An 18,010-nucleotide genomic window follows, 5' to 3' on the forward strand; every position below is an offset into this window, starting at 1 on the left:
TGCCATAAACTGTATGGAGGTCAAACAGTTCTAGTGGAGGATAATACAAAATATCAAGACTTCTTACTACATTCATATACAGAGAGCAAATCTTTACTATATCTAGTATACTTAGACTTCTTCTAGTACTCAGTGGGTTAAGGATACTGTAGATTTAAGGGTTTGGACATATTTAATTGATTTAACATGAAAGATACTAGGAAAATAGTACCAGGAACAATCACTTAAAATTATAGCGTAAGTCTCTCTTACGGCTGTTTGCTCAGGTTTTTGAAAGAGAATCATGCATGTAGAATAACTTGGTTAAAAGTTTGAAATGTCGTCACTCAAGATTTTCCAGCTGATTTCACAGGACAACTTTCTGTCATCTCTTGTAATGGCACCAAGAGAAATACATCCCATGCAATAGAGCTCATTGGTATTTTCATCCAAAAATAAACCTGAATGAGGCACAAAACTTCCTCTGGCTTAGGAAGAGGAAGCACCCTGAGCAGCAGAGTGAGTGTTGGAGATTGGGAGAATATTATACAAAGGTGTCACTTCAGAATTGTTCTGTTCTGGTACTAAAAAAAATTAGGAATTTGTTGTTAAAGGCCTGTGTCTGGGCTAGAGGGCTAGAAGGACCCTTCAGTCTGTCAGAGCACAGTTTTTTGTGTTTCTCTGCAAACTTGACCATGCAGCTGATACACCTTTCTGGGTTGTACAGCTTTTTTCCAGTTTTGGCAAGGCTGTTGTTACTCCCGTGACCCTGGAAAGGCAAGGAGAGTGTTTGTATGCATTCCACAGATTCAAGGATCCACACAGTAACTCCAGCTTAATAGCCAGAATTTCTTTCATGATTCATGAGAAAAATGAGTCCCTTTTGTTTTCATTTGGAAAATGTCCAGTGGAATGTCTGAATCTCATTTTTTTTCCACCATTTTCTCTAAGGTCACATTAATACCCAGAAGATGGTATTTTACCATCTTTTACACACTGAAGGCTTTTTATGTTTCATTTTTTATAAGGCTTATATTTCAGTATTAGCCTAGCCTGGGAATTGAAATTTTTCCTATTTCTCCAATTTCTTTTCAGTACTCATTTACATCTTAGGAGCTTATATCTTCCAACAACCTTTTTTTCTTTTTGTGCCTGTACGAATGCCTCTCAAATATCTGGAATACAGCACTTTCCTAGGTATCAAGCAAGGAAAAATCCATTAACAGTTCCTAGGCTGTGTAATCATGTTTTATTTATTTCTTTTCTCATCTTCTAGGGCTTTGAAGTGAAAGGTGATCTCGCTTTCAAAGAAATGGCAAAGTTTTTTTTTAGGAAGAGGTTCATTTGGCGAACAGATTGAGCAGCTTCCAGTGGTGCTTAGAGAAGCTACTTAGTTTGGCTAAGGCTAACCTTACTAAATAGCCCACTGCAAAGAGCTCAAAATTAAAGAAATGGAAGGAAGCATCTCAGAACAGGAGAGGATTGTCCCAAGCAGCAAATAGTGAGGGCACAAAGACTTTTGAAAGTCAGGAAAAACAGCTGTGCATATTTTACACCATAGAGGCTGTATTACATTGCATCTTACACATTGGCCAGACCCATATTTTTGCAAACTAGCCCAGGAGCCATTAACTGGGGACCTCGTGGCCCTGTGCAGAATTTGCATTTTTTGTTATTTTCTTCACAATGAACTTGTGGCTGACCCCATGTGAAGAAGTGATTTATTGGTGAAAAGATGGAAGAAGCCAGTTGTTCCTAATGCATGGAATGGTTCTTAAGCAGCAGAGACTTTGGGAAGGTCAATACTCTGGATGTTGTGAGGTGATATAAACTCATGAATCCTTCAAAATCCTGGCACAGGTCAAAAGAGCCTGTGGATAAGGCATGGACACAGACAGCCCAGACAATATTGTCTTCCTTTCATCTTTTCCTCTTCTTCATCTGTTTCCCTGCATTTATTTTGATTTTTCTATTCACATTTTTCCTTCTTTGCTCTTTTTCTGCTTTCTACCACTTGAATTTTCATCCTCATAAGTTTCTGCTGCAATGGCAACAGGGTTTTCCGCATGGAAGAGCAGCTGATTGTTGATTGAGACTAAGATTAGTCACTATTTTCCGGCTTAGCTTCTTACACATGCAGCTGTCAGCCATTAAAAACTGACGAGCCATCGTCAGATTCCCTCAACATTAAGTTCCCAGTTTTCCAGATCACACTCAGGCTTGTCTGTCAGGTACTTTTTTGCAGAGCTGTTCTAAGAGGAAACTAAATAGATTCACCATGGGGAGGTAGTGCCTGAGATCCCTTTGAGGTAGCAATGGCACTGATGGTTATCCATAAGCAGAAACAGTAATAGAAATAACATTAACATTGTAGATTTCTTTACACAACGGTGTCAAAATTGCATCTTTGAAGGAGAGTGGCATCCATTGTGGTAATGCTTTGTTGTATTATTATTATTTGTTATTCTCTCCTATTATTTGCATTGCATTAGAAGCTCTAAACAAGATTGAGGTCCTGTTGTGCCAAGCGCTGCAGCAATAAAGGATGAACCAGGATTCACCCCATGATTTGCTTGTAAAAAGAGAAGGTGGTTTTCTTTAATTTAGTCTTTGTCATGTATATTGCTCTAAATATAGTGTTTGTCAAGTGATTTTGTGGGCAGGGATCAAGAGGAGGCCAGATTTGCTTTTAGTGTTTTCAGCTACAGCATAACTAGCTCTGAAGAACGGCATCTAAAGTTTTGGTATTGTCTGCTGTAAACTATTCCTCTGTGCAGACACCGTGCTTTCTTCAAAAAAGCAAGTACAATAACACAGCCCTAAAGCTTTGTCAGTGATATATGTCTCATAGAAGTAATTTTCACGTGGCAAGTGTTTTGATGATGCTACAAGGGCTTTGTTTATGAAGTGGGTCTGGCAGACACTGTAGAGTTCACATAAATTATTACTTCATTGATTATTAATGAGAAACATTCATCTGGATTCCCCCTCACCCTCTGTTTTTGTCAAAACTCCCTTAGAGACTTGTATTTGCTACAGACCACGCTCTGTTTCACAGAATGTAGCTCTTACTGAATGGTGTTAATAGGTATCCCCCGGCCAACTGAGAAAGCCAGAGGTCAAGGAGGTGATTTCCTGGGCCTTCGCAACTCTCTCCTTTCCACTCTTCCAAATACACCCCTTCACATGTGCACACGCACATACACACACGCACATTGATGCTGCATCTCTTGCACTCCTATTTCTGCAGGAGTCCTGTGCTCACATGGTCCTTCATTGGTTGTGTTCCTGCAGCGTCTCTGTAAGGGCATCTGCCCACATCTTCAGTACTTAGTTCTTCAACAATTCAGGACTAGAGGAGCACCTAAAAGACATCTCTGTCCTTGCAGTTACCTTCTCATGATTTTAAAAGGGGCCAAAATCAGAGGTTCCATATCCATATTCCTTTGTAGCAGTTCCATAGAGACAAAGGTCACTTTGGCAAACAGATAGCAAAATATAAAAGCAGAAGGGAAATCTAGAATCCTGTGGATAAGCTAATTAAGGAATTCATGATTTCTCGGATGAAAGAGCTAGAAGGTGTACCTGGAACTGCCAAATACTTTGTTTTAGCAAAGAAAAGGAAGTACAATTCCCAACTCAGTTGCTACTCACTAGCACACTGTGAAAGCCAGTGACACAAAGAGGTTCCAATGGATTCAAAATATAAGTAAGTATATAGTAGGATTTAGTAAAAAGGTATAAATCAAGATTTGTGGAATAAATGCCTGCTAGAAAGGATTGTTCAGTTATGATCTCTATCACTGAAAATATGTAAGCACTCAACACATATGAGCTAAGAATATTTTGCTCTTTGCCTGCTTATTTCTTATTCCAGTGCCCCAGGCATCTGCTACTGGCCACAGTCAGATGGTCCTTGCTCTGAGACAGGATGATAGTGATTATGCTGGTCAAATGGAGGAGCTGTTAGACACTTTTTATCCCACTTTTGTTTATCACTATGTGCTTAGATGTTTACCAGACAATCCAGCACCTATTTTAGAGACAGACAAATCTAGAAGTTAAATGATGTCTAAACTGGTCAAGCAAAGGTACTCAAAAATGCTGATGAGAGAAGGCCTAAATATTGACCAAGAGTCACTTCCACCTAAATCTTTGTGAAACCCAGAAGGTGGCAGGAATTGAATGACCAGGGAAGACAATGATCCAACCTGGATCTCTAGCTTGCAGCTGAATATTCATTCTTAATTGCTGATAGGGGAAAAAATGATGTTGTGATGTTAATAAAGGCACTGGCAGACTGCAGAGTTTTGAGGAAGAATTTTAGATAAAAAGATGCGAGAAGTTTTTAGAATAACTTTTCCTTACTCTAATAAGATACTTTATTTCAAAGAAAAAAAATAGCAACCATTTCTTTGCTAGTGACAGTATATATATACATATATGTATGTATGTATGTATATATATGTGTATTTATTATAAGGGAGGAAGATTCTCTATTAGATTTTCTCTTTTTCAGGAAAATTTTAATTTCAACTTTTAGAAATCAGCTCTATATTGTCTCAAAATACTCAGCAATGGTGTTTCTGAAGTACACAATCAAATCTCTAGTCTCCAGAATCTTTTTTTTTCCTCCACAGAAGACAAAGTTCAACAAGCATCTTAATGCATTTACTACCAGCTGCTGCCTGGACTGTCCTAGTCATTTCAATGCATGTTGGCAGGCAACTCCATTCCCTAGCAGAAAACAGACTATTTTTGTAGGTGTAGAATTATCACTCCCAGGCCATGGGAATCCTTTCAATGTTTATTATTTTTGTTAGTTGTTTTGTGCTCAGATCATTGTTTTCACTGCTCACCATCTCTCTCTGTGTGTTCGACCAGCAGGTCTGACCCATGTGACTGATGATGTCCCTGGTGGAAACCTTCCATGTGTGCGAGCAGGGGCTCACAAACAAACCCCTGTTTTGTGGATGTTTTTATGCATCCAACAGAAATAAAACTTGGCAGCTGTCAAAAACTCCACAGAAACAATTGGCAGTTGCAGGCAAAAAAAAAAAAAAAAACAAACCACACATCCAAGGGCTAATGCTATGAATCAGAGAGAGGATTATAGCCTTAAAAAGTGATTTTGAGCAGATAAATACTTGTGGTGAGGGCTGTTGGAAATGTGGTGGTAACAGTATTGGCGATGGAGTGCAATACCCAAAAACACAGCTGGCAGGAGTAAACATCCTTGTTACGTGGGCAGAGCAATAATGTGGCAAAAACAAAAGGTGATCCCGACAGCAACTGTTGCCAAAGAAGAAAAGCAGGATGGTTCTACAAGGTTGTGTGGCTATTTTTATGGAAGACAAAGTTCTTCCTGCCCTTCCAAAAGGGACCCTAATAAAAACAATTGTTTTACACTACTTACTGTGTTAGAATGTAGTTTTCATCAAAGGGATTTTATTGTTCTTCTGCTTTTCTCAGACTCAAAGATTTCATGTGAAATGTTTTGTTCTTCTTTTATTCCACTTGAAAGAAAAAGAAGCTTTAAAAACTACTCCATGTGTTCAAGAAGATATTTCTTCTTGCCTCTCTGACTGCCAATTCCAAATATTTGCTCTCCAGAGATTTTCATTGTCCTCCACCATGCCAATTTCTTATCAGATGAAACAGGAATTAACTTGTTTTGCCAAATTTAGGCAGAACATGGACTTCAAAATATCAGTGTTAAATACTTTTACTTTCTTATGCAAATGTGTGAATATTGAAGCTTTTTATATGGTATCCACAGGGACTCTAATTTGATCAACATGTGCTTTTCCATTCTTAAAGTTCTTTATCATCTCTGATTGCTTTCCATTTTAATGATTTCATTTACTAATTATTTATTAGCATATCTTAAATTAAAATTTTGTGTCTTCTTCCAGGTTGCTTTTTATAATTTATAAACCCTTACCTAGCTGCATAAATATACATAGATCCCTTTAAAAAGAATGTCATGATCATTGAAAGCATAGAATATTGCTTTTTTAACTCTTCAGATGTGTAGTTGATAAATGTAATGTATCTCTGTGTTTAGCGTAACATATTCATGTCTACAATATCTAATAATCATGTCTCTAAGGGAATCTGTTAAAAAAATCATATGTGGGCAGGGTTGATTCCTATTTTTAGAAATCTTTGCATAACTCTTATCATTTTCTTTGATTCTCAAGACCAACAATCTTTCCAGTTAGTTCAACAGTAGTTGCCTCCGCTGCTAAGCTTGGTGTCCTGGCCCTGCTCCAAATAGGCATTTTGCCAGGACGTGGAGCAGACTGCAGTGGTGGTGCTGATGGATGATCATCCCTTGTTTCTAGACAAGAGCTATATATCCAACTTCTATTATTGCACCACTCGATAGCATTAATATAGTTAAACTTGGGGTTCTTCTAGATCCTATCACAGATGTGGCAAACTTATTGACTTTCCTTTCCAGTGACTTCATCAGTCCTTTTTTCTCTGCACCTCAGAGTCCAGACCAATATTTCCTTTGGACACCCCATCTATAGTCTCTTGTCATGGTTTGTCAGCCATATGCAGGTGGCATGCGTTAGCTTCTCTGGAGATGCAAGCCCCACCAATCTCTTTGGGGGTCCAAACAAGAGCTTCACTCTTCAGAAATTCATCTGAATTTTCCACCTCTGCAATGCATAACAGTTTTTAGTTTTCAGAGAATGGTTTTCATTTCCAGGATGCTCGCCAGTTGATACCCCTGCATCCTCTCAGTGCTCATGTTATGTATGAAAACATTTCATTCTTAATTGAACGCACTGGGAAACTGAAGCAACTTATTCAAGAGGACAGAGAAAGCAAACCTGTTCAGGGTTAAAATCTGTTCATGCCTTCAGTAGTCTTGCTATTTCCCTTTGCAGGGCTTGGATTAGTGCCTGCAAGATGTGGAATTGGACTTCAAGAATTATTGAATGAGTCCTCTTTAGTATACCTCAGCACAGTTATATTCTGAAGGCACAGAGTCCCGGCACTCCTAGAAGGACATTCCATGAGTGTTGGACTGGACCCCAGCACTTTGCTCATGCTCTTGTAGATTGATTCTAGTTGTAAAAGAAACTGATGACAAAGCTGTGTACTTATTTAACACAGGCAAAGCCACTTAAAAAGTCACATTTCCTTGGGTGTGCCAGGAATTAGTGGCAAATAATTTTCTTTCACTTAAATCGCAAACCTGTTCTGATTTAGCATGTAGCCTAAAATCTCTCCCTCCCCATGCCCAGATTCACAGTGCTTGTGAACATGAGTTTCACTGTGGCCTTCTCCCTTTGATTTGGTTTTCTCTGTGTCTGCACCACTGCCAAAGGAAAATTCAGAAAACTGTACCTTATTGAAACCTGCCATCTTTGCTCTGGGTGAGAGCATGTGTCTGTGACTTGGGCAGTTTGCTGCTATTTCATTTCACTAGCTCTGGAGAGAAGCTAAAATATATCTAATGGTTGTCTTAAGGACCAAACAGTAAAAGTTAAATATACCTTTTGGTAGCACTTGCCAGATGATGATCTTCTTCCTTGGCTGTGACATGGAGCCTGAACAATACTTATGGGACAGGGAGAACTTGGCCTTCTGTCCATCATCTTGTACACCAGCTTCAGAATGCTGCAGGTCTGCTGTGGATATTGGATTCAATAGGAAATTTCATAACTGGCTGGGACTGTAGTGGGCCCTACACTTGTCCAGAAGGATGGACAAAATGCCTCGTTTGGCATCTCCTGATCCCAGGAGAGGACTGGTATGTGTTGGGGGCTAGTGGGGTGCCTTGCTTTGCATGCCACTGAGCTCTATGGGATGCTTTAGCAGCAAGTAGCAAAGGTGGAGTTCTACCCACAGCCAGAGAATGCTGCACAAGATGGTCTTCTGTGACGGTCAGGAGTCTGACTTGTAAAAATGAGTTTAAGATTATTAGCATAGCCTAAGGATTTATTTGAATTATATGTTGCCCTTTCACCTCTGACTTTATCTCCCAGCATTCACCATGAATATTTAATATATGACCACCATTGCATCTCGCGGAATAAATGACAGGCTCCAAGCTTCAAAGCTAAATATGAAAAGCAATGCTTTACATCAATACTGGAAAAAAAAAGCATCACACCCAGAGCAAATCCTTTTTCATAAACCCACTTATTAAAAAAAAGTAATGTAATATCATGACTTTTCATTAATACTAGTCTTCAATAAGCCTAAAGCAAATCCTTGCTTACTGTGCACTTGCTACGCTTGTTGTACAGGAGTGCCTGAAGGGGGTAAAGGCTCACAGTCAGTGCGTGAAGAACAGCGAGCATGCAGTTGAGAGAGATATGAGCTCTCTTAGAGTAGTTCTCAGTCCTCAGTTGTCCTTCCCAGAAAAGATGATTATGGATGTTTCACCAGAATAATAATGCTAATTTTCAGCCCCCACAGAGTGCTTTACACCTGCAAAGTGCTACGAAAATGTGAGATAATACTTACCAGTAAGTGAGTATTTTTGTGCCTGTTTTGTAGATGCAGAAATGAAGATATCAAAAGGTCAGAGGGCTGACCCAGGGCCACATAGCTTCTCAGCAGCAGATTTAGGATGAAGAGACTGGTCTCTCTCTGGTCACACTTCATTAATTTGAAAATTTGCTCAAATCTCATGTCTGTAGATATTATATATATAAAATGCTTGAAAGGGAGTTGTTTCCCTCTCCCTCTTTGCTTCTTCAAAATAAACAAGCTTCTGAGCTACCAAACCCCATGTTTACATGTATCATTAAATACTTTCCAGTTGCTAGCCAGAAAACTCAGCAGAAAATCTGTAGAACACCGAAGTAACTCTCTTCTTTTAAATAATTGATGATGCCAAATAGCGGCAGTGTTATGCCAACAAAGAGATCGGTCTCTCAAAATATTTTATTCATTATGCCTCAAGAAACCCAAAGCCTTGTTTTTAACGAAAGCAAATTTCAGAAGTTGGCTCTCGGTTCCTCTGAAACATCTGCTTATTACAATTCTTGGTGTTAAAGCACTGGTGCTCCCCGGTAAATCTTGCAGCTTTAAGTAATACGTATGGAAGTCTTGGCAAAGAGATCAGGAAGGAGAAAGAGCAATGCTTGCCAAATATTCGTTTTACTTTATGAGGCTGTAGTGGTATATGTTAATAGTACATGTATTGAAGAGAATCTGCTAATCCGATTAAATAACAGGACAAGAAGAAATGAATTCCAAGGCTCAAAAAGACCCCATTCTGTGCAGCTGAAAATTTATATTCCAGGGTAAAATGGTTAGAAGTCCTGGCTAACTAGACTTCCATAAAGCAGCCAGAAATGGATCTTTCTCTGTATTGTCTGTAAATCAAGGTCACTTATGTGAGAAGGCTATGTTGTGATAAATCTGTCTGACAATTAGATGGAGAGGACATATCAATGCTAAATTATATTCTTTGTACGCTTTGGGCAGAAAGCAATGTAAACACCACAGTAACATTATTAACAGAAAATTGCATTCCAAATAACAGATATTTATGGTGCATGGTTTTACACATTAATGTGCTACTTTTTACTCAGTCATGTTAATATTTTAGATTATGTAACATTCCCTTCTTTATGCATAGTTTATTTTTTTTGCTGAGAATGCAGCTCCCTCCTCCTCATTCCCTTCCCCCTCTTCCTATCCCTTTCTCTCTCCTTCTCCCTCTCTCCTCCCTATTTCTCTTCCTTTTCTTTTTTTCCGTTTTTCCTTTTCCCTTCTAATTTTCACAGTGATGCTGGCGGAAACAAACAAACAAGGAAAACAAACTTAAAGTGAAACTGTCTGTACAAGAAAATTGTAACAAGTAGTTTGAAGATTTATAAGCCAGTATTTTATGTTCCATACTTACAGATTCAATCTGTGTACCAGGCTTTGATCCAAGCCTTAGCATGATGACTGGAATCACTCCGATTAACCCAATGATACCAGGCATGGGGTTAGTGCCGCCACCACCACCAACAGATGTGCCTGTAGTCAAAGAAATAATTCACTGCAAAAGCTGCACGCTCTTCCCTCCAAACCCGAGTAAGTGGATCTGAAGAAAGAATGTTACTTTCCTAAATACATTGCATTGTATGAGTAGATTAAAAAATTGTATATGTAGATTAAAAAATTGGTAATCTTTTTATCTAGTAACAATTATGTTTTTTAAATGGATTACAGGCAAGTATGGTCTTTTCTTCTAAGGTCTATTCTGTGTGTAATGCATGGTAAGGTATATGAGCATCTTTATTCTTCTCTCTAAGGTCACATGAAAAAACTATGCAGCTTGTACAAAAAAAAAAAAAAACCTAAAGAAAAGTAACACAGCCTAAAAATCTACACTGCTCATAGTAGATACCTGTCTTTCCTGTAGATCAGAATGTCACAAAACATAAAGCTTATATGGTGCTGTTCATCTCCGTGCTCGCCTTCAGGTGCCTGTAGTCAGATGGGACCAATCTGGGCTCGTGTCACTCAACACAGTACCTTGCATCCCAAAACCGACTTGCTACAGTCCCTTTCTGAGGGAAATGGAGGAAAAGGGGGCTAGGGCTTCTGTCCTGCCATTTTTGAGGAGGTACAACATGGCAAATGAGTTCCTTCTTGGTTTTGAAAGCAGGGACCAGATTCCCTCCCGTTCCTTCTGTGACTGTGCAAATATAAAACTCTTCCCACTAAGATACCAGCTCAGGCCCAAACCCTGATTTTGTGTGTTGGCCCCAAGATTTCCAGAGCCACCATACCAGTGACTTTCACTTTCACTGTGAAATGAGGACAGTAAGCAAATATTCAGGTGCTCTGGATTTGCAGTGTACCAAGGTAACAGTGTAATCAAACTGGTTGTGTCTGTGAGTATGTATGTATATATATTTGTACACTTTAAGGTTGTAACCTCCTTTACTGTGTTAAAAGGCCAAAAAACTAGATTCCTTCTTAGAGCATTACTTTCACTGCGTATAAACAAGGTGAAGTGTTATGGCAGATTTAATTTTTTATACAGCTTCCAAAAATTTAATAGTTTTTCTGATGTAAGTGTGTATACATTCTCTCTATATATACATGGAAATAGCATTTCTAGCTACTCCACCTCATGAGCACTTGTAAACAGTGAGGTTATCCTTCCCCTGTGCTGGCGTCTGCTCCATTATCTGGCAACAAGACAAAACAGATAACCAGCAGAGTGTTTTCATCATGCTGTCACTTTGTTGTGTTTCCCACTTTGTTTTTCTGTTTGCTGTGCTCCTGTACTCTGAGACAGAAATGAAATTATGCTAATACCAGGGAAAGGTATCCAGCCCGAGTACACAGGGTGCACACAGCATGGGCTTGCTCACAGCCCACACACTTGGTGAGCATGGTGAGTGATACATCTGAGCCAGAGATGGTGAGGTTCAGGCTTTGAATGTACTGCACTAGAGCTTGAGATCTGTGCTCAGGGTCAAATCAGCTGCAGAAGCTCCCCTGCTTTGAAACAGAATATTTTTCTATTTTTTGTGTGGCTGCGCAGGGAAAAGAAAGACCCTTTTAGACCTCACTGTCTGTCCTGGAGAACAACCTCAAGTGGCAGAAATTAATGTTTGAAACACCACCTAAAGCTTGAAAGGTTTTAGATTCAAGTAATCAGTTTGGATAATCTCTGCAATATTCAATTATTTTGCTTGTCCCTCTCTTCTGCCTCTATACTATGTCAAGTAACTGTTGCTGCCCAGAACTGATTAAAGGGGTGAATAGAGCCAGTGGATCAAAAGACAAATTTTGTATTCCAATGTGATTTCTGTTTTGACTTAGATCTTCCACCACCTTCAACAAGAGAGAGACCTCCTGGGTGTAAAACAGTGTTTGTTGGAGGATTACCAGAAAATGCAACGGAGGAAATTATTCAGGAAGTCTTTGAGCAGTGTGGAGATATAACAGCAATTCGGAAAAGCAAGAAGAATTTTTGTCACATTCGTTTTGCAGAGGAGTTCATGGTTGATAAAGCCATTTACCTTTCTGGTACTTCACATTCTTTAATGGATTTTCCTTGCTTCTCATTTGTATTTTGTGATGCTAATGCTTGCTTATTTTCTTAGCTTTTATCTCAGCAAGGCTTTCTTGAACTCAGTGGCTGTAGCATGGAGCAGCAAGGGGCAATTCTGTTATTTCTCTGTCTGCCAAGACTCATGCATGGTGTTGTATGTTACTTACCCAGGAGCAATTTCCTGCCATCCCACAACAATGCAGCAGATCCTGAAATTCACTACAGAACAATCTTGTTTTCGATTTACCCAGGTTTATATAGTTTTGCTCACAGGTTGTGGAAAGAGGAGGGCACCAGGCCAGGAACTCTGCTGTTTTCCAGTGCCAGTTTTTCTGATAGGCTGGCAATTTCACTGGCATATTTTTATAGATTTGTGGTGCAGCCTGAATAAAGTCTGTCTTTATACATGCATGTATTCAGCTACTGCATGGGTTAGATTCTGAGCCCCATCTGTAGGCTACGTCTGTTGCCTCCCATGACAACGAGTGCTACAGAAACTACAGGGTGTAAAATTTCAGAATCTCTTTATTTTCCAACAAAGAAACAGATAAAAAACCTCCAAAACAAAGAAACAAAAAAACCCCAGTCTCTAATTCGCAGGGGAAAAAAAAGTAAAAAAAAAGAAAGAAGTAAAACGGTGAGAAACAACTCTGCTTTCGCATTTAAGGCTTCTGTGACTGTCAGTGTCCTCTTAAGTTTACAATCTCCTTCATTTGAGGATTGTCTTGCTGACCAAGTCCTTTTTCACCTTACTGGTTTGGATCACATGCCCTTTATATATTTGTCTCCCACAGGCTGGTTCATCCATCTTTCTGAGTCCTGGAGAGACTCAAAAGCACTGTTTTGCTCCACGATTGTAGTGTTACATTTTCAACCCATATGCAAGGTATTCTTGAACAAACAAGGTCCAGGGACTGCTCGTTGGCCAAGACAAGCTGAAACAGACTGGTTTACACCTACCCGCCCTGTGCAGAGTGACCTCAAAGCACCCACTGGGACCATTCTTTTGAGCCTGGGAGAGAGTTAACGACCCAGGACTCTTGTCTGAGCTCTCACACAGACCATCTTCTGTTTGGCAGTACAGACAAAATCTCAACATCCTGTAGGTGTCCATAGGAGGTTCACACAGGTAGAAACAAGCTGTCTTTCAAATCACCATCAACAAGAAAGGAAAGGAAAGGAAAGGAAAGGAAAGGAAAGGAAAGGAAAGGAAAGGAAAGGAAAGGAAAGGAAAGGAAAGGAAAGGAAAGGAAAGGAAAGGAAAGGAAAGGAAGGAAAGGAAAGGAAAGGAAAGGAAAGGAAAGGAAAGGAAAGGAAAGGAAAGGAAAGGAAAGGAAAGGAAAGGAAAGGAAAGGAAAGGAAAGGAAAGGAAAGGAAAGGAAAGGAAAGGAAAGGAAAGGAAAGGAAGACATCTAAACTTTTAACATATGTCATCAGGAAAAACCTAGTTCCTTTGTTTCACAAAGGTTTTCCTCAGGGTTTCTAGGTTGTTTGGCTTTTTTTTTTCTAACTTGACTGCTTGCTTCAAGTACCTTTTTGAAGAGTTTTATGGGGTCTGTTAAGATTTCTTTGAAATCTTGCTATATTTTCAGGTTTATTGCAGATATTTATTCTACTCTGAATTTTTCTTCTTTACTTTTTTTTTTTTAACTTTCACTTCATTTCTTCCCCTCCCAATCTTCTGTTCCTGCTTTCCATCCTTCTTCTTTATTTTTTTATTCATGTTACTTCCAAAATGCTGTAGATCATTGCAGCATATTAGAGTCATCACAAGCAGTAGATATTTACCAGCTACCAGCTTCCAACTTCTGTCTAGGCAGCTCTAGTAACAGAACAGAAGAGAGGTGCATCAGATGCAGCAGGAACTGATATTATTGTATTATGACAAACAAAATAGTGGCAAAAAAGAGAGCAAAGAAAAGCTCAAAATGTTCGGGCTGCCACCCTGGACCAGAAACAGTGTTCCTCTATCTCAGTTTCCTGCTTCTCAGCTTCACTCCAAGTAAATTTTATTTTAATTTCATTTGCCTTGAATCCTGAAGGACCATAGAGGTAGGAAATTCCATGTGCTGCCATGTGTCCTCATTCATAATGCACTAGAGCGCGCATTCAGGAGACGGAACATGAGTAGAAACAGAGGTGAAAGATTCCCTTCCTCATTCTTCCTCATTCTGAATTTATTTCCAAGTTCCTGATCCATTTCCTTCTTCTGTTTCCTTTCGTCACAGTCACGCTGCCGTCTGTGCTTCCTCTTACTTCTGCTCTGCAGCCTCCCTTCCCATCCATTTTTTCTTCTGTACCTTTTCATTCTTCCAAAGTGTTGTACCTATTGTCTCTGACCAGACGAGGGAAAGAACCAGTGGAACTGACAGGGACAAGGAAGAAGTGCAGGAGCATTCTTTAGCCAAGTTCCACTTCTTTTCACCAAGGCTGCTGAACTCTGCAGAGGAAACAGGAAGCACTGACTGTCCCCCACCACCACCAGGGATGTCTGACACTAGGCATGTTTTCCTTGTACTAAAATATTATGGGGTTTTTACTAGTCTTTATCCCATTCTCAAACATAATATATTCTGAAATGGTGGGAATAAAGCATATCTTTTTGACATTTTATTTTCCCTGTGAGAGACAAAAGAGATGTATAAATATAGTGGGTGTGTTTTATTAGGGGAAAGTCATGCTTTTGATATTTCTGATATAATGATAATTTTGTCTACCTAATAAGTTTTATCTGTCTACCTCATCTAATCTCATCAAGTTTTGCATTTATCCCATTCTTATCATCAGAATAGAGCAAGTGATTACAAAATCTATCAAGTAGTTTAATCACTGATTTTTTTTCCTTGGTATTCCCAAGTAAACATGTATGAAAAGGGAGACTGGAAGACACGTAGAAGACTATGATAAAAGTGTCAACTTGAGGAAGGCTAGATTTCATTTAGACCTTAAATTTATATTTTTATCTCCCAAGGAAAAGACTTTCTAAAATCGTCATACCAGCCCATGAGAAAGGGCTCCCAAAGCTGAGTTCCCAAAACTGTATGTACTTTACTCTTTTGGCTGACAATTCAGTAACTCCTGCATATATTGATGACCCTGGACTTGAAAATATGGGACAAACAGGTGTCTTGAAACAGACCTTTTTATACCCCAAAAGCCCATGTATGCATTCTTCCTGTTCTGATATTTTCCCCTGTGGGTTTCCTTTCAGTACTGTTTACTTGTTTTATTTTAAGTTCTCTCTGATCATCATTAACACTCTGATCTAGCTCCCCAGTTAGACATCAGCTATTGGCTGGTCCCCAGTATAGCAACACTCAAAGGTAAGTCAAGCCATGGAGTTCACACTAGACTTGTGATACGAAAATACTGTTTGATTTTTATTTAGCACCTTCATTAACTTTTCCTGTTTCTGCTCCTTTAAAGTAAGGATCTTGGCAAGTTCCCAAAGTCTTTTCCTCTTCCATTGTGTGCAAACCTGAAATTAAAAATGACAAGACAGGCACAAAGTTAATGCTAGCTGCAGCCCTGAGCAAAGAGATGGGGAAAAAAATTCATTGTCCATGCATGAAGGGGAGGCAGTGCCAGGTGTTTCTCTCATACATTCAAACACCCTCAAACATCAATAGGGAGACACGGTATTGAAAAAGAACGAGCCTCCCAGCTGTCTTGGGGCTCAAAATTTCCAGCACAGATGGGTGCCTGAGCATCTCATGTACAGAATAGAACCTGCCAGTTGTGCATGCAGAGTCTTTCTGGTTATCAACCTATCAAGGAGTCTGTTCTTCACTGGCCAGGCCATTGGCCCTATAGTGTCTGCAAAGCCACTAATTTATGAGGGTGCAAGAAACCATCCTAAAGGCATTTGTTGTTTTTGTTAAGGGAAAGATGCCAAGCTATGAGCATTCTGATCTGACTTTGAAGCTAACTCTGCTCTGGACTAGGTGATATCCAAGGTCCCTTCTTAGCTAGGTTATTCTAAGTTCCAGTGCTGGTGGAAATCCCCTTACTGGCTGACCCCCTCCAGTCTTTAGAGTTAAACAAGCGATCGCATTTTTTTAGTGTGATTCATGGAAAATTTCCAAAATCTTTTAATTTGGATGCACTTAAACTGGTTTCCTAAAGTACATTCCTACTGCAATGTACACTGTTCAGGTTTTTTTCCCATTTACTTCAAAAATGAGGGCCGCTGTAATACAACTCAGCTTTGCCAGTGCACACAAAACCTATAGATGCACAGCCCTTTTCATTAGTTCTTTATTCAGCTTATGTGATGGGCCTTGAAGTCCACAAGAGTTTTGCCTCCTGCTGTGCTGTGTTTCTGTCTCTTCCCATAACTAGTGTGCTACTGCCAATGGAGGCGAAAGGCGGCAGGGGGAGAGGAAGAGAGATTGAGTCTTCCTGGAAAGTGCAGCCCAGCTGGGAAATCTAATTTTAGGTTCACGAGACCTGGCACCTTGGTAGTGTCCTTTACATCGCTGATAATGCTGTTCTGGCACAGAGCAATCACTGTGTGAGGAATGCAGCTGGCACGCCAAACTGGCGGGGAGCAGGGGGCTAACGTTTGTCACAGTTACCAGGGTAGCTGCACCACTGACCCCTTTTGGCTGACTCCTTTGTGCCTACACCTCTGTGGATAAAACCATATAATTGCATCCTCATTAGTTCAGAGCCCAGTTCTGAAAGGTCACCCACGCTCTTCTTCTGTCACACTGAATATGGTGTATCTGTAACTCTTCCCTTCAATGCCTTGGGACTAGAGCTACATGTATGGGCACAAAAAGCCTCTGGGGAGAAAGGGTGGTGTTTACTTCTCTAAGCTAGAGAAAGCAAAGCCAAGAGGACTTTAAAATAATAAACAGTCCTCTCCTTTGCCACTCTTACAATATTGAATTTTACTTCACCCCATGCTCCTGAACCTTGGAGACCAAATTTGGTAGGTTCCATTGGTAGGAACCTACCAAAACCTTTCCTTGGTGAGGCAGTTTTTTAAGGACCTCTGAAACATTTAGCTCAAGTTTTTCATCTGGGTTTGGGCTCCCTGCTGGACAATGAAAGTCATATTTTTTCCTCACCTGCAGACTCCTTAGCTGAACTCCACGAGATGTTTGGAAGGAAAATGTCAAATCAAAAGGCACCCAGATTATTTTTTAATTGAAGGATCACTACATATATGGATATTTAATGCCTTTGAAGCTATTGTCTCACATGGGCTGCAGTATGGACAGTCCCTTGTATTCATACAGCAGGATGTTTTTCCAGCAGTAAAACAGAGTATGCCTAGATATGCATTTCTGCAAGGACTTGCTTAATCTACTAAACAATTCTTTGCTTTGCTGTTCCTGGAGGGAGCTCAGAACTGAGTTTTAACTGTGGTGGTGAGGTACTGAAGCTCTTCAAACCACAGGCAAACCACAAGACTGGAAAGTAGGTTCTCTCGGATTGCACATCAAAAGCAGCAAACACCATTTTTCCAGATATTTTGAATAGAAGTTTCCTCTCCCTGGAATTATTATGCAGTGGTTGCAGTAGTGTGTGTTTCTGAAGAGCTTCCTGTGTGCCAGCTCAGCACAGACTTGATCTCTGCAGCATCCTGTCATTTGAGAAATCTCTGCTGGGCTGTTGCATGTTGACGTGGAGAAATTAGAGCTATCCTGTGTAGACTGATGAATTTTACCCACATTTGAGGGCTCTGTTTGAAGCTTTCTACATAGTATTTTCTCACACTTTCTCTGAAGTGGCATTTTAAAAGCTAGACAAACTGCTCTGTGTATATATTTGTGTCTTAGAAATACAGCTTGGAAAATGACAGGTGCCCAAATATGGCCACAAAAAGCTTCTCTTATAGCTTTGGCATGATTTGTTCTTCCTCTGACAGTAGTCAAGGGGTTAATTCAGAGCAGGCCCCTTTTGTACTGCTCTGTAGCCCTTAACCTAAAGCCTTTGCAGTGTGCTAACTTTAGCATATGATACGTTGACCAAGTTACGTATATGTAG

General features: G+C 39.9%; 1 protein-coding gene across 11 annotated transcripts in view; it reads left to right on the forward strand.

The window, feature by feature from the left end:
* ENOX1 (ecto-NOX disulfide-thiol exchanger 1) overlaps positions 1-18,010 on the forward strand; it is a 359,555-nt gene that overhangs the window by 247,468 nt on the left and 94,077 nt on the right. For 9 of the 11 annotated variants that reach the window (XM_039567955.1, XM_039567926.1, XM_039567920.1 and 6 more), the window contains 2 exons: positions 9,862-10,035; positions 11,782-11,988. The exons of 1 other annotated variant lie outside the window; for it this stretch is intronic. In XM_039567955.1, coding sequence (XP_039423889.1) covers positions 9,862-10,035; positions 11,782-11,988 — 381 coding nt within the window. The remainder of the gene's footprint in view (positions 1-9,861; positions 10,036-11,781; positions 11,989-18,010) is intronic. One more of the 11 variants, XM_039567962.1, reaches the window with a different exon arrangement.

This window comes from Corvus cornix, chromosome 1, assembly GCF_000738735.6.
Source record: "Corvus cornix cornix isolate S_Up_H32 chromosome 1, ASM73873v5, whole genome shotgun sequence".
In the NCBI taxonomy this organism is placed as follows: domain Eukaryota; kingdom Metazoa; phylum Chordata; class Aves; order Passeriformes; family Corvidae; genus Corvus; species Corvus cornix.